Below are 19,113 nucleotides of genomic sequence, written 5' to 3'. Positions count from 1 at the left end.
CAAAATACTACAAAAGTATTTATTTGCCAATAAAAATATAACCAACAGGGTGAGAAACCTCATATCCTTTACCTGATATTTGATCATCATGTAAACTAAAGATAAAATAATCTTTATTAATAATTTATGTTAATAAGGAATAATTCACTTAACTATAATTCCTAATGCTCTCTAAAGAGAAGAAATTATATTTTAGGGGTGCCTGGGTGGCTCAGTGGGTTAAAGCCTGTGCCTTCGGCTCAGGTCATGATCCCAGGGTCCTGGGATCTAGCCCTGCATCGGGCTCTCTGCTCAGCAGGGAGCCTGCTTCCCTCTCTCTCTGCCTCTCTGCCTGCTTGTGATCTCTGTCAAATAAATAAATAAATAATCTAAAAAAAAAAAAAAAAAGAAATTACATTTTAAAACTTCCGGTAAGCTTCTGAATAGCTCTGTCAGTAACATGCATCTTCTTTTATAAACTAATAGTTGGATGAAATCATATCCTATGGAAAATACCAATCAACTATAGGTTTCTTGAACAGTACCAAATGCAAAATGGGAAATAAAAACTATACAGTACATGGATGATTGCTTACAACTATGAATCGATCTTTTATTTCCCAATTGATTTTTTTGTTATGTTAGAGTTTAATAAGATTATTAAGAAGGTACTCACTTTAAAGTCAAGGTATCTGTGTATGATACAAAGAGTGACAAAATCTTCAGCAGATAGGCCAGGTAAATTTTCAAAATCTAAACAAAGTTTATAAAGAAAGAATTACTGTAACAAAGCAAGTGATTCCAAAAGGCTTGTATCTATTTTATAAAAACTAATGCCAACAATTTTTATTTCATCCTGATTACGATAGTTAGTTCTGTGAGCTTCTGGCTTGCTGAAGAGTGTTTGACAACTTTTTTCCTTAACGGAAAGCAAGGAAAAAAAAAAAAGGCAGCAAGGATTTAAAAAACTGAGGTATTTCACAATTCAAATGTTTAAGCCTAATCATCTAAACTAACCACCTTTAATCCTGGAACTGCCTGGGGAGTTTTGAAAGATGCTGATGCCTGGGCCCCACACTCAGAGATTCTGATTTTAATTGATAAAGGGTCATCGCTTCTCAGACTTTTGGCTAAGATCAAGTGTAATTGATAAAGGGTGTACCTTGGGCATTGGGTAACAATGGAACATGCACTTATCTGTATAAAAGGATTTTGATCATCATGTTTGAAAATAGACTCCAAAGCAAAATCACTTTGCAAACTGAGTAAAACAGAGGCTCTTGAGAATTTGACAAGTAGCTTCTTACCCAGTTTTCCCAGCACAGCATAAATTTTTGCTCTGATATTCTCAGCAACGTCCATAACTGCAAGAGTTGGGCAGTTTGCAGGCAATGGCATGATTTTTTGCTCTTCTTGGAAACTGGTAAATAGAGGTTTCTTTGTATCTAATCAATGCATATCATGAAAACAGAAAGGACAGATACAAACATTAGTAAATTAATATCTCAATTTGAAATTTTCATCCCGACATAAGATATATAAACATCTTATAACTGAATAAAATAGTGCACTGTATATGGTTATTCTTTTGAAAGCATTAGCAGTTATTCCTCATTCTATGGCAAAACTTTTTAATTATACGTAAAATACGGAAATTTCACAAAATAACTTTTTAAAAAGTGAAACTCTTATGTAAATAACTTTTCTAATTTTGAGATCCAGAAATAAAATAATGTCAGTTTAACAAAGATGTAATCTCCTTCACTTTGGGGTTCTATATATTATGCTATAAATATGAAAACAATTTTATGATGTTACAGATCAAAACTCAGAAATAATAAAAATTGGTTGAAATAGAAATCATCAGAAGTTAAAGGGCAAGTATTTTCATTTAAAAATTAGCAATATTAACAGTTTAGATGAAAAGAAACTTGAGGCTTAGAAAATGTACCCTAGCATTGTAGATTGCTGATAATTAAAATTTATCAACATTTGATTTATTTTTATTTAGAAAACAATTTCTTCTAGGGTGCTTGGGTGGCTCAGTTGGTCAAGCATCTGCCTTTGGCTCAGGTCATGATCCCAGGGTCCTGGGATCCAGCCCTGCATCGGGTTCCCTGCTCAGCAGTAAGTCTGTTTCTCCCTCTCCCTATACCCCTCCACCTGCTTGTACTCTCTCTCTCTCTCCCCCGTTCTCTCTCTCAAATAAATAAATAAAATCTTTAAAAAAAAAAAGAAAGAAAACAATTTCTTCTTTTATATAAAAAGTAAACTTGCTTCATGAATATGAATCAACAGAAATGTACAAAATGCTATAAAAATTGTTTTCAGGCACTCCATTTACATTCCAAATTTTAACTGGTAAATGAAATGTTACTGAATCTATTTGTAAAAGCAAGTAACTCAAAGGAACTTCTTTAGGACATGATGTTGGGTTTTTTGTTTTTTGTTTTTTTTGTTTTGAGTTGAATGATATAATCAAATATCACTTCCTGAAAATATTCTATAAAAATATGAACCTGCTACTAATTTACTTAGTTTTCTTCCATTCATTCAGAATTTGATAGCAAGTTCTACAAACTCTTGTGAAAACAACTTTAAACAAAGAGGTGGAAGTCCTCATACTTCCCTAAAATTTTTTAAAGATCTCTTTTTAAAAATATGGGTAAACAATGAATAAGTCCTAGGATGTAATGAACAGGGTGGTGACTACAGTTAACAAATACTTTATTGTATATTTGAAAGTTGCTAAGAAAGTAGATTTTAAAAGTTAGATCACAACAAAAAAATTTTAACTGTGTAGTGATGGATGTTAACTAAATTTATTATGGTAATCACTTTGTAATATGTACATATATCAAATCATTATGTTGTACACCTAAAACTAGTGCAATTTATATGTCAATTATATCTCAATTAAAATATGCATCTAATTGCTACTACTGACAGTTATAAATACACTTACCAATGATCATCCCATGTTTATCACGCTTTACTCCCAGTTCTTTTTCTTCCTTTCTCCACAATTTAATTAAAAGACTAGCAGCTGTCTGGTCCTTCTTCCCTCGCCAAGCATTGACATGAGCCGTAGTTTTGGGATTATCACAAAATTCAACCATTATTCCAAGTATTAGATTACAGAATTTCTTTTGGTTCAACTTTTGCAAGGAAACAGAAAAGGAAAAGAGATGTAATAAATTTTAAGAATTATTACCTTCAAAATAAAAAACCCCCAAGAAATATTTGTATTAACCAGTAACTTTCTTCTAAATTATGGCCTTAAAAAATTCACACTCTACTTAAGTATGACTGGACAATCTCCTGTTGAAAATATGTTTAAGAATTAGAAAGAATAAAAAGATTCAATATAATTCTGATGTAGTCATAAATATATGTCATTACCAAAAAAGCAATTGATTTGGTTAGGTCTAGAAAAAGAGATATTGTAAAAGTAAGTGAACATGTTCATTTTAAGTGGAGCAAGGTAAACAGTACCAGACATTGTTCACTCTAATTATAGGATCTTTCCAATTTACATGCTTTATTAAGGTTTGTAAAGACTCATATTAACTATAACCTTGTTGTGACTAAGAAAATAACTGATGGTAACTGCATGTGGCAGTTACATATGAAAATAAACCACTTGAGATTTAATTTTGTATTTTGCAAAGTAAGCATTTAAGAAAAATTATCAAGCATATTTCCCTTGTTTTGCTACTAGCTTTCAGCAAACCAAAATTTACGTATAGAAACGTCCATCCAGAGTAATAGTCTCCACACAGTAATAATTTGTGTCTGAAATAGTTTTTGTTGATTAACTCATAGTATACCGTTAACAGAATATAGCACAGGAAACACGTAACCTGTTATTTAAGCAAACATTATCAGTTTCCTCTATAATAAAATGAAGGATATTACTACCTGCTTTAGAGAGTTATCGTCATGAATTACACAAGACTTCTTGGCATATAGAAAGCGCTAAATAATATTTAACATTATTAGCAATTATTATCATTGCATACTGAATAAATATTTTAGCAGATCGTATTAAACAGAGCCCTCAATTGGGTTCTTTATTCCTATACTTCACTTTCTGGAGAAAGAGGCAAATTTCAAGGGTTGGAGTTGATAAAAAAAACTTCATTAAAGAATATTTGTAATCTGTAATTAACTTGATTGGTGTAAATCACATTAAGCACAATCTAATATTTATATTCATTAAAAATAGAAAACACTTACATGGCAAAAATATGTGTCAGGAACTATTCCAAATACTGTATGTAAGTGTATGTGTGTATATCTATATGTGCATATGTGCACATGCACACATAATCACTCATATAATTCTCCCACAGAGCATGGAATAGATACTATCGTTATCTCTGTTAGATAGATGAAGAAACATGTAACAGAGATGTTAAATACTTGTCCAAGTTACACAGCTAACAAGTATTGGAGGCCTCAGTCAGACTGACTGCAGCCTATGATCATAACCACTGTGCTATATGGCTTCTCCTACCAGTCTTCTTCATGCCTTTCCATCAGAGAAACCCTAGTGGTGAAGGAGAGTGAACACAAGTGAGAAATGTCTTTGAAGTCTATTATAGAACATTCAATATTCACATAGAATTTCATTATTTAGTATATACATGTTTAATATAACTCCCCATTTCCTAGTCTTCAACTAAAAACAAGATTCTAGGAAGATGTGCCAAATTAATTCTGTGACTTTGAGAATCCCCTCACAAATCACCAAGCACCTCTGGGCATGCTTGACCTCTCATCAGAGAAACATGGTGATCATTTAGTAAAGCCACACATATATCTTTCTGTATTATGTCCAATTTTCTGAACAATCCAAGGGCTTCTGGTTATGACTCACTCCTGTTTATCAAAATGGGTTATTATTATTTTTATTTTTTGTAATGTTTTATATCTAATGAGTTTGCTTTCCTATATGTAATGCCAACTAATTTTCTTTCAGAGACACAAATAATTTTAGTACCTTTGCCAAATCCAAGTAGGTTTGTTATTCTGTTTTTTCTTTTTTAAGATTGTATTTATTTATTTGAGAAAGAAGAGAGCACAAGCAGAGGGAGCGCCAGGCAGAGGGAGAAGCAGGCTCCCATTGAGCAGGGAGCCCAATGTGGGGCTCCATCCCAGGACTCTGGGATCATGACCTGAGCCAAAGGCAGATACTTAACCAGCTGAGCCACCCAGGTGCCCCATGGTCTGTTATTCTGTTAATAAAATCATGAATTGTGGCGATCAAGGCAGGGACATAGGTAGAACTCTACGTGGGAATATCTCTTTAAGTTTTATTGAAACCAAATTATACTTTTACTCCCATATCATCTTGACATAAACCTCCTTGGAATTGAGGCCAGTAGGGAATTACTTTGAGGATAATTGAGCGTCTTTGCCATTCTTTGGTGTTAGATGGCAACTGTCTTTCCTGGCAAACTTAATATAGTCATTCCTGCTCATTCTATAAAATGGTCTAAAACACACTTGATTCTTCACATTACCTACAAACTATTCAGTTCTTTAAAAATGCTCATCTTGGGGCGCCTGGGTGGCTCAGTGGGTTAAGTGGCTGCCTTCGGCTCAGGTCATGATCCCAGGGTCCTGGGATGGAGTCCTACATTGGGCTTCTTGCTCAGCAGGGTGCCTCCTTCTCCCTCCCCCTCTCTCTCTGCCTCTCCCACCTCTGCTCATGCTCTCTTTCGCTCTCTTGCTCTCTCTCAAATAAATAAATAAAATCTTCTAAAAAATGCTGATCTTTACTCCTTTGTTTAATGTGGCCCTTAACTTTTAATACTAAGAGAAGAAGCTAGAAGTTATGCTTATGTGTTTTGATATTGTTTAGCATTTCATAAATTATTTCTTTAAAGGTGGGTGGGAAAAATCCCATAAAACAAATTATCTGTTGTTACATGTTTGGGAGTGCTGACCTAAGTAAACAGGTTTCTTCACAGGAGGAATTTTCAGAGCCTTTATTATGCCAATGCAAATTATGGATCTCCAAGTGAAATTTTGTTTAAAACAAACATTTAAACATGATTTGGGGGCACATTTAATTACAGAATGGTGTTCTATGGCTCTTAGTTTTGGAAAGAGTTAATAAAAACATATTTATTTATTTGTTTACAATTATTAACAATCATACTTACTGCCAATAAGTCCAAAAGGAGAAAAATGCCTTCCTTTTCAAGAAAGTAATCCTCTGAGGGATAACAACCCAAAATACAGCACCTTAAATAAAAAGGAAGTTATTCACTTAACAAGGATTCTACTGTCTGTATACTATTGTCTACTTCCATATTTTTTTGGACTGTTTTAGATGCCTCATATAACAGAAATCATGTATAAAAGATAGTCTTCTGTGACTGACTTATTTCACTTAGCATAGTGTTTTCCAGGTCCATCTATGTTATAAACCATAGCATTTTCTTCTTTTTTAAGGCTAAGTGCTATTCCATTACATGTATATACCATATTTTTTTCTTTATCCATTCATCTATTGATGGACATTTGGGTTGTTTCCATATCTTGCCTATTGTGAATAATACTGCAATGAACATGGGAGTCCAGCTATTTCTTCAAGATTCTGATTCTAGGGGCGCCTGGGTGGCTCAGTGTGTTAAAGCCTCTGCCTTCGGCTCAGGTCATGATCCCAGGGTCCTGGGATCAAGCCCTGCATTGGGCTCTCTGCTCAGCGGGGAGCCTGCTTCCTCCTCTCTCTGCCTGCCTCTCTGCCTCCTTGTGATTTCTGTCAAATAAATAAATAAATCTTTAAAAAAAAAAGATTCTGATTCTAATTCTTTTGGATATATACCCAGAAGTGGGATTGTTGGATCATATGGTGGTTCTATTTTTAAATTTTTTGAGGAACTTCTATACTGTTTTCCATAGTGGCTGTACAATTTCCATTCCCCCCAATGTCAAGAGTTCTCTTTTCTCCACATTCCTCACCAAAACATGTCTTTGGGGGTGGTGGTTAATAACCATTCCATTAGGTATAAGATGATAACTCATTGTGGTTTTGGTTTGTCTTTCCTTGATGATTAGTGGTTCCATATGAATCTTAGGATTGTATTTTCTATTTCTGTAAAAAAATATCTTTAGGATTTAATAGGGATTGCATGAAGCTATACATCACTTTGGCTAGTATGACATTTAAACCATATTAATTATTCCAGTCCGTGAGCACAGGATGTCCTTCGATTTATTTGTGTCTGCTTTAATTTCTTTTGTCAGTGTTTTACAGTTTTCAGTGCATAAGGTTTTCACTTCCTTGGTTACATTCCTTCCTAAGTACTTTATTCTTTTTGGTTCTATTGTAAGTATGATTGTTTTCTTAATTTTCTTTTTGCATAGTTCATTATGGTATGAATAGAAATGTGTATGGAAATGCAACTGATTTTTGTATTTGATTTTGTATTTTGCTACTTTATTGAATTTATTAGTTCCAACAGTTTTGGTGGAGTCTTTGGGCTTTCTATGTATAAGATCATGTCATCTGCAAACAGATAATTTTAATACTTCTTTTCTGATTTAGATGCCTTTTATTTCTTTTTTCTTGATCTGGCTAGGACTTACAGTACTGAGTAGAAATGGTGAGAGTGGGCACATTTGCCTTGTTACAGATCTTGTAGGAAAAGCTCTTAGCTTTTCACCATTGAGTGTGATCTTAGATGTGGACTTTTCATCTATGACCTTTATTTTGTAGTTCCTTCTCTACTTAATTTGTTGAGAGTTTTTAAATCCCACTTGGTCATGGTGTATGAGCCTTTTGTTGTTGAATTTGGTTTGCTAATATTTCCTGTAGGATATTTGCTTCCATTTCCCTCAGGACTGGCCTCATAAAGTGAATTAGAAGCATTCCCTTTTCTATATTCTGGAAGAGTTTAAGAAAGATTCGTATTAATTCTTTAAATGTTTGGTAAAATTCACCTGTGAAGCTATTGTGTCCTGGGCTTTTTTGTTGGGAGGTTTTTGATTACTGATTCAATCTCCTTATTGTTATTGGTCTGTTCAGGCTTTCCATTTCTTCTTAATTCAATCTTGATTGTATGTTTCTAGGAATTTATCTATTTCTTCTATATTGTCTAATTTGTTGGCATATAGTTGTTCATAATAATCCATTATGATGCTTTTTTATTTCTGTGGCATCTGTTGTGATGTGTTCTATTTCATTTATTTCATTTATCTTTTTTTTTTAAGATTTTATTTATTTATTTGACAGAGAGAGATCACAAGCAGGCAGAGAGGCAGGCAGAGAGAGAGGAGGAAGCAGGCCCCCCGCAGAGCAGAGAGCCCGATGCGGGGCTCTATCCCAGGACCCTGGGATCATGACCTGAGCCGAAGGCAGAGGCTTTAACCCACTGAGCCACCCAGGTGCCCCCAAATATGTACTTCTTAATATAAATCACAATAAGAAAGCACTTAAAAAGAATATGTATTCTAGGGGCGCCTGGGTGGCCAGGGGGTTAAGGCTCTGCCTTTGGCTCATGTCATGATCTCAGGGTCCTGGGATCAAGCCTTGCAATGAGGGCTCTCTGCTCAGCAGGGAGCCTGCTCCCCCCCACCACCCCACCTGCCTCTCTGCCTGCTTGTGATCTCTGTCAAATAAATAAATAAAATCTTAAAAAAAAAAAGTATGTATTCTGCTGCTATTGAGTGGAAAATTCTGCGTATGCCTGTTAGGTCCATTTAGATCTGTAGTGTATTAGGTCTATAGTCATTATTTCCCCCTCCAAAGATGTTGCACTGTGGCTTTCATGAGTCCCACCCATATAGGACAAAAGAAATGTGTTAATTGTTAATGATATATGAAACTCAAGAAATTCTGCCCAAGACAAAATTTTATAAATTAATGTTATGAAAAGCAGGATATATATATGTATATATGTATCATTTATTTTTTGCCCTTTAAGAATACAAAAAGCTTGAGGAAAAAATATTGCTTAGGAAATACCTAGTCAATTGATTTTCAACTCTTTGAAGAGGAGATGAATTGAGGAATTCAACAGTCTTCAAGTATAAGTATAAGAGCAGATGCTTTTGTTTTTCCAGGCCAGGCCCAAATGGAATGGATTCAAATAATAAAAACAAGGATTTAAGTTTAGATACAAGAATGGTTTTATGAATGGGCTATGGACAAGATTACTTTCCAAAGGACATTGGTAACTGTCATTTCTGGACTACTGGAAAAGGTGTTGGAAGAGTTATCTTTCTGGTGTGGTTTTGAGGGAAGAACGCTTTTTATAAATCAAGCAAATTTTTACTGAAGCTTAAATTATAGTACAGAAACATATTTCAACTGATTTAAATCTATCTAACACCATGAAGAAATTGTAGTACCAAAAATTTTCCCTCCTCTATCATGCATATGAGGATTAATTTTTATTACTATTCAAGCTACAGTGTTAATTTTTCTAGGCTTTATTTCTTACAAATTTGTATAGTTTTTCAAAATTAGATAGAAATCTTAAATATCATATTTAAATATAATCAACAAATACCATAGAAGTGATTTTCTTGTATTGTGGTTCTAGCTTGGGTACAGTAGTACTCACCAAATGCTGTCCAATGTACTAAGAAGAAGTACATTATAGCCTAATCCAGTCCGTAACTTTGTGGGGTCTGTTTTCATTACATGAAGAATTATATCCACTCCTTCAGTCCCAAAAATTTCCTAAGAGATTTATTTAAAGTTATTTTTTTGAATCATCTAATCCTTTCCTGTTTCATATTGTCCCCTAAAACTTTTTGTACAAGAAAAATAGAACATTGTTATTTTTATACAAATATTTTTTTCAAATTTGCACTCACAGGAATTTAAGACCAATTATTGTAAAGCTAATAATTTTTAGAAATGGCATCAATCAACATGCCAGCTTAATGTCTCTATTTTTTTGTTTTTTCCTTTTCTTTTTTAAAAAAATAAACCATAAGCTTACCCCATGGTTTTTTTCTGCTTTATAATGAATGTAGTCCAATATCCTGTCAGATGAATACAAGATAGCAAAACTAATTTAAGAGGCTAAAATTCTATCAGGGAAGACTTTTTAATACTCCCAAGAGAGAAATAAATATATAAATGATAGCTAAAACCTTTAGTAATTTATATTAAGTTATTGGCAGTTATTACTTGTTGTTTACCAATTACCTTTCTCACTGTTTTGTTGTTCAGTTCTGGTACCCAGTAAGCAAGACAATGAGTATTTTTCCAGAAGAAAGGCATATCGTGGCAGAGTATAAGAAAAAGTTGGACCAAAGCTCAAAGCTAGGTATACATTTGCTGTTCTTGTTGCCTCTCCCTAAAATCTCTCTTTTGGAAATTTCACAATTTAAATTTTTTTATCTTTCCAATTCTTTTATTAAATTATTTAAGTTATCAAACTTAGAGACTCAGAGTTTGTTATAAAATTTAAAAAGATCAAAGGGAATTAAGCTCTTTTTTCTAACTTTTAGTTCTAGTATAAACCTGATTTTTTTTTCTTTAAGTTTTAATTTAAATTCCAGTTAGTTAACATACAGTATAATATTGGTTTCAGGTGTAGAATTTAGTGATTCATCTGTTACATACAACACTCAGTGCTCATCACATACCCACCACCCTGAACCCAATTTAAACTCAAAACAGCATTTATAATGTGATAGTCACTTTGGAAGAACTGTTTGCCAGTTTCTTAAAAATATATACCTGCTTAATGAACATTAATTGTACTCCCCAGTATTTATCTAGAAGAAATGAAAGCATTATGTCCACAGAAAGACTACTACAGAAATGTTCACTGAAGGTTTATACATATAGTTCCAAATGGATAAAACCTAAGTATTAATCAATAGGGGAATGGAGAAAAAAATTGGGTATATTCAAACAAAGAAAAACTACTCAGCAACAAAAAGGAATGGACTGCTGTTACCTGTAATAACATGGGTATATTTCAGAAATATGGTGATGACAGGACCAGATATAAAAGAGTAAATCACATTTATATGAATGTGGTTCCATTCATATAAAGTAAAAGAATAGGCAATACTTACTTACGGGGATAGAAATCAGAACAGTGGTCACCTGAAGGCAAATAGGGGGGATAGCTACTAAGTGGCATGAAAGAATTTCATAGGAAGTAACAGTTGTCTCTGTTTTAATTGAGATATTGGTTAAATGGATGTATACATTCATCAAAACCTACTGAAATATACACTGAAGATATATATATATATATATATATATACTTTATTGCATACAATTATATTCTTCTTATAAAAAGGAATATTAAATTAAATCCTCACAAGATTAAAAAACACCAACATTTATGGATACCAAGAAACAGTTTATAGTGCTAGGTCATTGGAAGATCTGAACAAAACTTTGATTCACAGGCATACATACCTTCCTAGGAATATGATGTTCACAAAGACCAGATAAAATAAGTAATATATCAGATTGAATTTCCAAAACAATGGCTTCTTCTCTGTCATTAGACTTGCTTATTGTATTTTTAAAAACTCCTGGTGTGGAAAAATTGAAAGAATGTAAACTCATCAGACATTGTATTTTTATTTTGATCATTTTATTTGATCAGACATTGTATTTTATTTTATTTTGAAATTCCTTCTTTAAAAAAAAGAAATCCTTTCTTACAAAATTTCCGTTAGAGAACTTATTTTAAAGGGAGCTATTTGAATCGAACAGTTATGCAGAAGCTGTAGACAGAAGATGATAAATGGATTCTTTGAGCTCTGAATACCATCAGTAGCCCCACATATATAGCATTTCTAGTACAGAATTAATGGAATATTATTAAAAGATGCCATAACAACCTGATACTTTGTGCAGCAAACAAAACCGTTTATAGAAATATGCAGAGCATCATGAGGCAGAGATGAGTGCTTTGCAAATATATGACTAAAATGCCTGATCACAGCTTGCTCATCTCTTCGTGGTTAACAGGGTCAATTTTAGGCAAAGGTGGAAGACCTCTCTAAGTGTATTTTCTCTTCCTGTTATTTCTTTCTGTGTCCTCTCCTTATGTCTACTAGGAGGTGTTTTCAATAACTTTAGGTAGCAGTATTCCCATGTCCTTTGAAATCTCTCCCCTGCTTCTACTCAAAATTTAGAAAGACTAGAAAAGAGCCACTTACACTGATGGAATGACAGTCACAATAAAATTTTGCTGCAAAAAGGAATTTTCCTTTAAGCTTTAAATGAGGAACAAAAATCATTGCTTCTCTATTAAAGGGGTCATTGGCATTACCAGGAAGGGCTGGACTTATGTTCCAAAGTAAGAGGGCCAGGGAAATCACAATTTATTACCATAGCTGGCCCTGAGGGGATGATTCTTGGACCTGTTAGTATGAATGACAGGTGCAAGATTAGTCCCTGATGGGGCTAGTTGAGCATGCTGAAGGCTCTGTTGAGGAGCATGCCAGGAACAGATGGGCCTATGCTCCTTTATTAGGAACATCTAGGAATCCAACCTGGTTGGCCATAGGTCTGCTTCTCCTTTCTAGATGATCTCATTTTCCCTCCGACTTGAGTGTAGGCATGTCACTTTCTGTGTTGTCTGTAACACATGTTATGTTTTGAATTATTTCCTTCATATTTCAGTATCCTTTAGTTCCTGCCTTTACTTTCTCCTTGTTCTATTCTAAGTCATCTATTTCTTCCAGATTCCTTTTCCTAAAACAGCACTATACATATAACCTCCCTGATCAAGATCACTAATGGCTCCCCATGTCTAAAGAGGATGCTATTCAAAATTCTAACTTGGCTCTTCACTAGACATATTATATCTCATATTACTTGTTCCCATAAAACATTTTTTTTCCAATTTCTGGTTTTTATTATTTTTAAATTGATAGATGTCTTCATAAAACTGACTTCACTTAAGCTCGCTCTGAAAACATTATTATACATATTTTAATACCATGTCTCTGCTTATACTGGTCCCTTGCTTTAAAGACCATCTCCTCTTTTCCCTCTCAAAACTAGCTTTACCCTTACACCCAAGCTCAATAAAGGTACTTGTCAAGATTACCTAGCCTTAAAAACTACTGAAACCTTTGGGTTTCTGGGGTATTCTCTGTCTTACTCACTAGGGGACTTACTGATGGTGTAGGGTAACATATGCTATCTTTCTAGGGTATATATATATTTTTTCCCATTCTCATTAAGGGCAAGGTCCACAGTGTCCTGTTCTATACATGTTTGTGACACCAGAGCCTGCACAAAGGGTATTATAAACATTTGCAATAACAATTCAATTACTATTTGATGAGCAAACTATTTGTTAAGTCCTCTGTTAGACTGAGTAAGTGAAGGAAGGCCACTGCCTCTAAGAACTCACATGATAAAGATCAGCTTCTTTCAAGTTAAAGCGAAAAAATCCTAAGGCAAGAACCCTTCTGTATTTGTTTTCCCCTTTCTCTACCCCACACCTCCTACCCAGGTAAGATTCAGACTCTTATCTGGACATATGAAATATAGTATTTTCTAGACTCCATCCAGTTAGGTTGGAACCTTAACACTGAGTTCTGTACAATGGAACATGCATGGAAGTGATAAAATCTACTTCAGGGGCAACACTGTCGGGACCCCACTCACTCTTGAGAGTTTTTTCTGTATCTTCACTTAATAAACTTCTATTGCTTTACTCTCAAACACACATACACAAAATCTACTTTCAGGTTTGGTCATCCTCAGTAAACTCATCAAAAAAATGTTTTCACTTAGCACCCTTTTCAGTATCCTTATTTTAAAGGACACTGCTATTAAATGGCACCACTGCTCTCCACTAGTGATGGAAGAGTAGGCACTTTAGCTTAACAGATTGAAGAGTTTTGGTGGAGGTGTTTATAATTAATTGACATCCAGCAAATTATCTCATACTCATGAGGCAATCAGTGAATTTCAGTATGACCAAAATAAATCTTTTTTTTTTTTTTTTTTTTAAGATTTCATTTATTTATTTGAAAGAGAAAAAGCATGAGAGGGGAGAGGTCAGAGGGAGAAGCAGACTCTCTGCTGAACAGGGAGCCCGTTGTAGGACTTAATTCCGGGACTCCAGGATCATGACCCAAATCGAAGGCAGTTGCTTAACCAACTAAGCTTTTCAAGGTCAGGAAAAGTTAGGGCCAGAGGATTATTAACTTTTTAATTAACAAAGGTAACAATAGTTTGTTTTCAGTTCTGAACTTTATTCCAAGCTCACATGTATTTATTTTGGGGATAAGATGATTCATTATAGTGAATTCTAAGTTGAAAATCAAGGATATCCTGCTATATTATAACAGAAAAGAATCTCCTGTGTACATTTCTATATATACCAGCATACTAGTGTTCTGGTATGTCAGATGCACTGGAAAATGTAATGTCATCCTCTTTTAAATGACTTCAAAATCATGGCCAAAATGTGGTCATCTTATTACTAGAAAAATGAAGGTAACAGTAGCCCATTAAAAAAAAAAAGATAATCCTAAATGAAATAGTATCTGGAATAAACAGATGTTTACAGAATGAGTGACCATGATGTTTCAGTAAAGACAAATTGATTTATAGCAACAATATGAAACAAAACCAAGAGAATATTCAGGAGTTTCTTGGCTAGAATGATAAAATAAATTTGTAAAAAGCATTTTAAGCATAACCTCTAATTTATAAGTATTCTACTAAATGTGTTTTACCTATCAGTTGCTGAATTGTTCCCTTTTCACAAAGATCATTGTTTATAGTCTCATCCTCAGTGTAGACCATGGCTCTCAAGAGTCTTAAACTGTAACGCATCTGGGCAAACTTATTGGCACGGCCACCTGTACCATGAAAACTATTGCCATGGCTAAAGAAGGAATCTGTGGAGAAATATAATTTAATACTTTACATCAAGAAATTTAAAGCAAAAACATTTCAAATAAAACAGAATCTATCAGTACCTTATATATCTAACCCTTAAGTTTAAACAGATGTTAAATTTTGTCATACTCTTTAGTTTTTTTTTTTTAGAGGAATAAATATTATCCTTTCCCCCTTCTCCTCCTATTCCCAGAATAGAAACATGCTTTAAAATTTTTCTCAAATGTGTCATCTTGTGTGCATCTTTTGTAACTTGCTACTATTACTCAACATTATGTTTTTTGAAGTATTTACATAGTCACAAGCAGATCTAAATCATTTAATTGCTTTCAGCATTCATTTTATTTGTTTTAGGGGGGATGGGAAGAGAGAGAGGGAGAGAGAATCTTAAGCCAGCTCCATGCCCAGCGTGAAGCCTGATACCGGGCTCAATCTCACAGCCCTGAGATTATGACCTGAGTGAAATCAAGAGTCCAATGCTTAACCAACTGAGCCACGCAGGTGCCCCTGAGAGATCATTTTATAAATAAATCACAGTTTATCCATTCACTAGAACAAATTGCTACAATGAACATTCTGGTACAATGAACTTTCTGGTTTATGTTCCCTTATTCCCACTGAGAAAGGTTTCGCCATGTGACACCAGAATCATATAGGGTATACCCACACTTAATTTTACCAAAGTTCCTAAATTGCTTCTCAAAGTGGTTATATGGACACAACGTACAAGACTAATAGATTTTTCCAATCTGATAAATGGGAAATGACAGTTAATTATTATCTTAATTTGTGTTTCTCTGATTACCAATAAGGTTGAACATCTTCTAATGTTATTTTTAAATTTGAAATTTTGTCTGTGACTTGGCAGTCTCTATTCTTTATCTACTTCTTTGCCGAGTTATTTTCTTTTTTTAATTCTTCATGAGCCTGGATTCTAATCCTTTATTAGTCACAGGGGTCAAAAATGTATTCTCTCAATTTGTAGATCGTTATTTTATTCAGATTTAGTCATACAGCATTTATAAATTTTACATTATTAAATGCACTAATTTTCCATATAGTTTAAGTTCTTCTGGTTTATCAAAGTCTTTTCCTACCCTGTTATCGTAAAGATATTTTCCCATGTTTTCTTCCAAGATTTTATAGTTTAACTTTTTTATATTTAGGGATTTAATTCATTTTTCACTTGATTTTTTTTAACAAGGTGAAAGAAGCCAATTTTTATTTTTATTGAAGGTAAGAACATCTTTGTTAATGCCAACCTCCCATATATTCTTTTTCATTGGTCTGTTCCTTATCTAGTACCATACAGTTTAAATTATTATTGCTTTATAAGTCTTGATAAATAGCAAGGCAAGTTCTCCTTTCTTCTTTACAATAATATGCCTTCTTTAAAAGGTTTTTCATGTTTAAAACTAAAAAAAAATTTAAAAATACTCTTCTGAGTATTGTGTATGGGTTAAAAATGCAGGTTCTAGAGATAGACTACACGTACTAAATCCTTGATCTGACACTTCCTGTGTGACCAAGAACATGTTATTTAACTTTTCTGATTGAGTTCTACCTGTGTGACCACCTGGGATGGTAACAGTACCTTCAACCTCTGGATCTGTTGTGAGGACTAAATGAGTTAATACTTGTGAGGTGTTTAAGGCCTACCATGCAGTAAGTACTCAATAACTGTTAGCTATCAGGCTTCCCCATGTTAGGCAGCATTTCCTCTTTTGCTTTATAGTCTTTTGTAAACATAAATGATATAAAGGATAGAGAATAATTATTTAATGCATAGCAATTTAACAAGAATAAATTTAGTAATTCTGCATATTAGAAACGAGAGAATTAAAAAAATCAGCTATAATTTTTTCCATCCTCACAGATACATGATTTTCTTGATCTACTGAAAATGTATCATATAAAATTATTTCCACAGCAAAATAACTACCAGAAAAGAATGCAATATCTCTCTTATATGCATTTTTTTAAAGAAAGTATTTCTTATTTCCTTTCTAAGAATGATGAGAGCTATAATAAAATATTTGTACAAATTGGTAGTCTAATAATTTGGTAGACTACATGTGGAATCATTACTTCTGGCTGGGAATTTTAAGCTCTGTGAAGGTAGGGATTTTATTTATTTTGAATATAAATGTATCCTTAGCAGTTAAAACAATATTAGTACCTAGTAGGCACTCAACAAATATTTGTTGAATGAATGATTAAAATATTTCCAGGACTGGGGCACCTGGATGACTCAGTGGGTTAAAGCCTCTGCCTTCCGCTCAGGTCATGATCTTAGGGTCCTGGGATCGAGCCCCGCATCGGACTCTCTGCTCAGCAGGGAGCCTGCTTCCCCCTCTCTCTCTGCCTGCTTCTCTGCCTACTTGTGATCTCTGTCTCTATCAAATAAATAAATAAAATCTTTAAAATATTTCCAGGACTTAGTATAATTGTTGGATAAGCCTAATGCTACAAAAATTTAAATCAAGTTATATGAATGATTTCTTTTACTGAGAGGTATGTATCAATTACAGTTACGATATTTACTAATGTGTCTGACTTTAAATGAAATCTCAGATTTTTTTTCTTTAAAACAACAGTAAACGTGAAAATCACAGGAAACAAGATATATATTTTTATTTCTCTTTTCTTTAATTAATTTTATTTATATTTTCTATGCATATATTGAGAGTTCAATTGAAATATGTAAATTAGAATTTTGATAGGTATCACTCACCTTCACTCTCACACCATTCTAGAAATGCAAGGACTCGAGCATTTCCCTGACACAACATATACTCTTCTGTTAAAAAAGGAGCCACTGATGACAAAGCGGCAATTGCATGCAGTTGTAATTCTTCATACTGTGCTGCAGACCACTCCATTATCTTGTGTTTCTCAGGCTTTTTAACATAGGTAAACAAAGCCAAGATAACTTTGCCGTCAATTAAGAGCTATGAGGAAGGGGAAAAACTACTTTGTTAGAAACATAATTAAAATAATTTTATTTAATCTAAGAAAATTAAAGATTTCCAATGTGATGTTTTGTTAGGGTCATTTTTTTAAAAAATTTCCTTCCTAAAGATGCCCTATCTACATTAAGGACCAAAAACAAAACAAAACAAAAACAAAAACAACAACAAGTTGGCTGTGATCCCCTTATCTCAGATATGTACTCTCTAGCTGACAATAATATAAATAAGTGTTAATTTTTTTGTCTATGCTTATATATATAATTTGACTCCTGCTTATGATCAAACCAAAAAAGCAGAAAATTTGGGGCAAATAAACTGCCGACATTTCTCTCTTCCCTTCATTTTTGAAAAAGAAACATTTCACAGACTCAATGGTACACTATAAGAGTGTAATTTTTCCAAAATAATGACTGTGGCTAATTTTTAAGCAGTTGTAACAGAACTTATACAAAAATTTTGGTCAACCAATGCCACTCAGGTCACAAGCCATATTTATAATTATATGCTTAGAATTTTAAAATTGTACTGAATCCATGATTTCAATAAAATAGAAAAATGCATAGCTATTATGACAATGTAGTTAATATTATGGCTGATTCTGATTGATGCTTATATATGGTTCACAGAATGGCAACAGATGATGTGCCATATTCTATTCAATTTTCACTTGGCATTATTTTATAAAGACTTTTTTACAATAACATCTATGAACTTTTCTAAATTTTCTACTAGTCCACAGGGAATGAAGGCAAGATTTAGAACGGAGAAAGCAGGAATAAGAATAGCTAATTCTAGCATTACTATAAATATTAAATGGATAATGTTTTCAAAATACTCCATGAACCACAAATAACAGTACACATATTCATTATCACTACAATTACTGGGCCACAAACAAATGACATAAAAAAATTAGTTGATTCCACTGCTCACACAGTGCTTTAAGAAGCTCACCATATTCTTTAGGCCATTTGACTCTGTTATCAACTAAAGTGGTTTTTAAACTGTCATGTACATTTTGTCTCCAGAGAGATTTTTTTTTTTTTTTTTTTTTTTTAAGATTTTATTTATTTATTTGTTAGAGAGAGAGAGAGAAAGAGAGAATGAGAGCATGAGCACAGGCAGACAGAGTGGCAGGCAGAGGCAGAGGGAGAAGCAGGCTTCCCGCTGAGCAAGGAGCCCGATGTGGGACTCGATCCCAGGACGCTGGGATCATGACCTGAGCCGAAGGCAGCTGCTTAACCAACTGAGCCACCCAGGCGTCCCTCCAGAGAGATTTTAATAGTTATATAATAC

General features: G+C 33.7%; 1 protein-coding gene across 1 annotated transcript in view; it reads right to left on the bottom strand.

Moving 5' to 3' along the window:
* The window catches only part of LOC111147400 (cilia and flagella associated protein 69), a 51,640-nt gene that overhangs the window by 4,923 nt on the left and 27,604 nt on the right, over nt 1-19,113 (bottom strand). Inside the window, exons 12-19 of the mRNA XM_022503408.1 lie at nt 17,580-17,796; nt 14,680-14,844; nt 11,387-11,505; nt 9,561-9,679; nt 6,153-6,234; nt 2,945-3,137; nt 1,287-1,424; nt 656-732 (exon numbers count right to left, since the gene is read on the bottom strand). Of these exons, the coding sequence (XP_022359116.1) occupies nt 656-732; nt 1,287-1,424; nt 2,945-3,137; nt 6,153-6,234; nt 9,561-9,679; nt 11,387-11,505; nt 14,680-14,844; nt 17,580-17,796 (1,110 nt within the window). The remainder of the gene's footprint in view (nt 1-655; nt 733-1,286; nt 1,425-2,944; nt 3,138-6,152; nt 6,235-9,560; nt 9,680-11,386; nt 11,506-14,679; nt 14,845-17,579; nt 17,797-19,113) is intronic.

This window comes from Enhydra lutris, unplaced genomic scaffold (assembly GCF_002288905.1).
Source record: "Enhydra lutris kenyoni isolate GAN:26980312 unplaced genomic scaffold, ASM228890v2 scaffoldscaffold16, whole genome shotgun sequence".
NCBI lineage: Eukaryota > Metazoa > Chordata > Mammalia > Carnivora > Mustelidae > Enhydra > Enhydra lutris.
The sequence above is the reverse complement of the archived record's forward strand: the minus strand, read 5'-3'. Positions and strand labels throughout refer to the sequence as shown.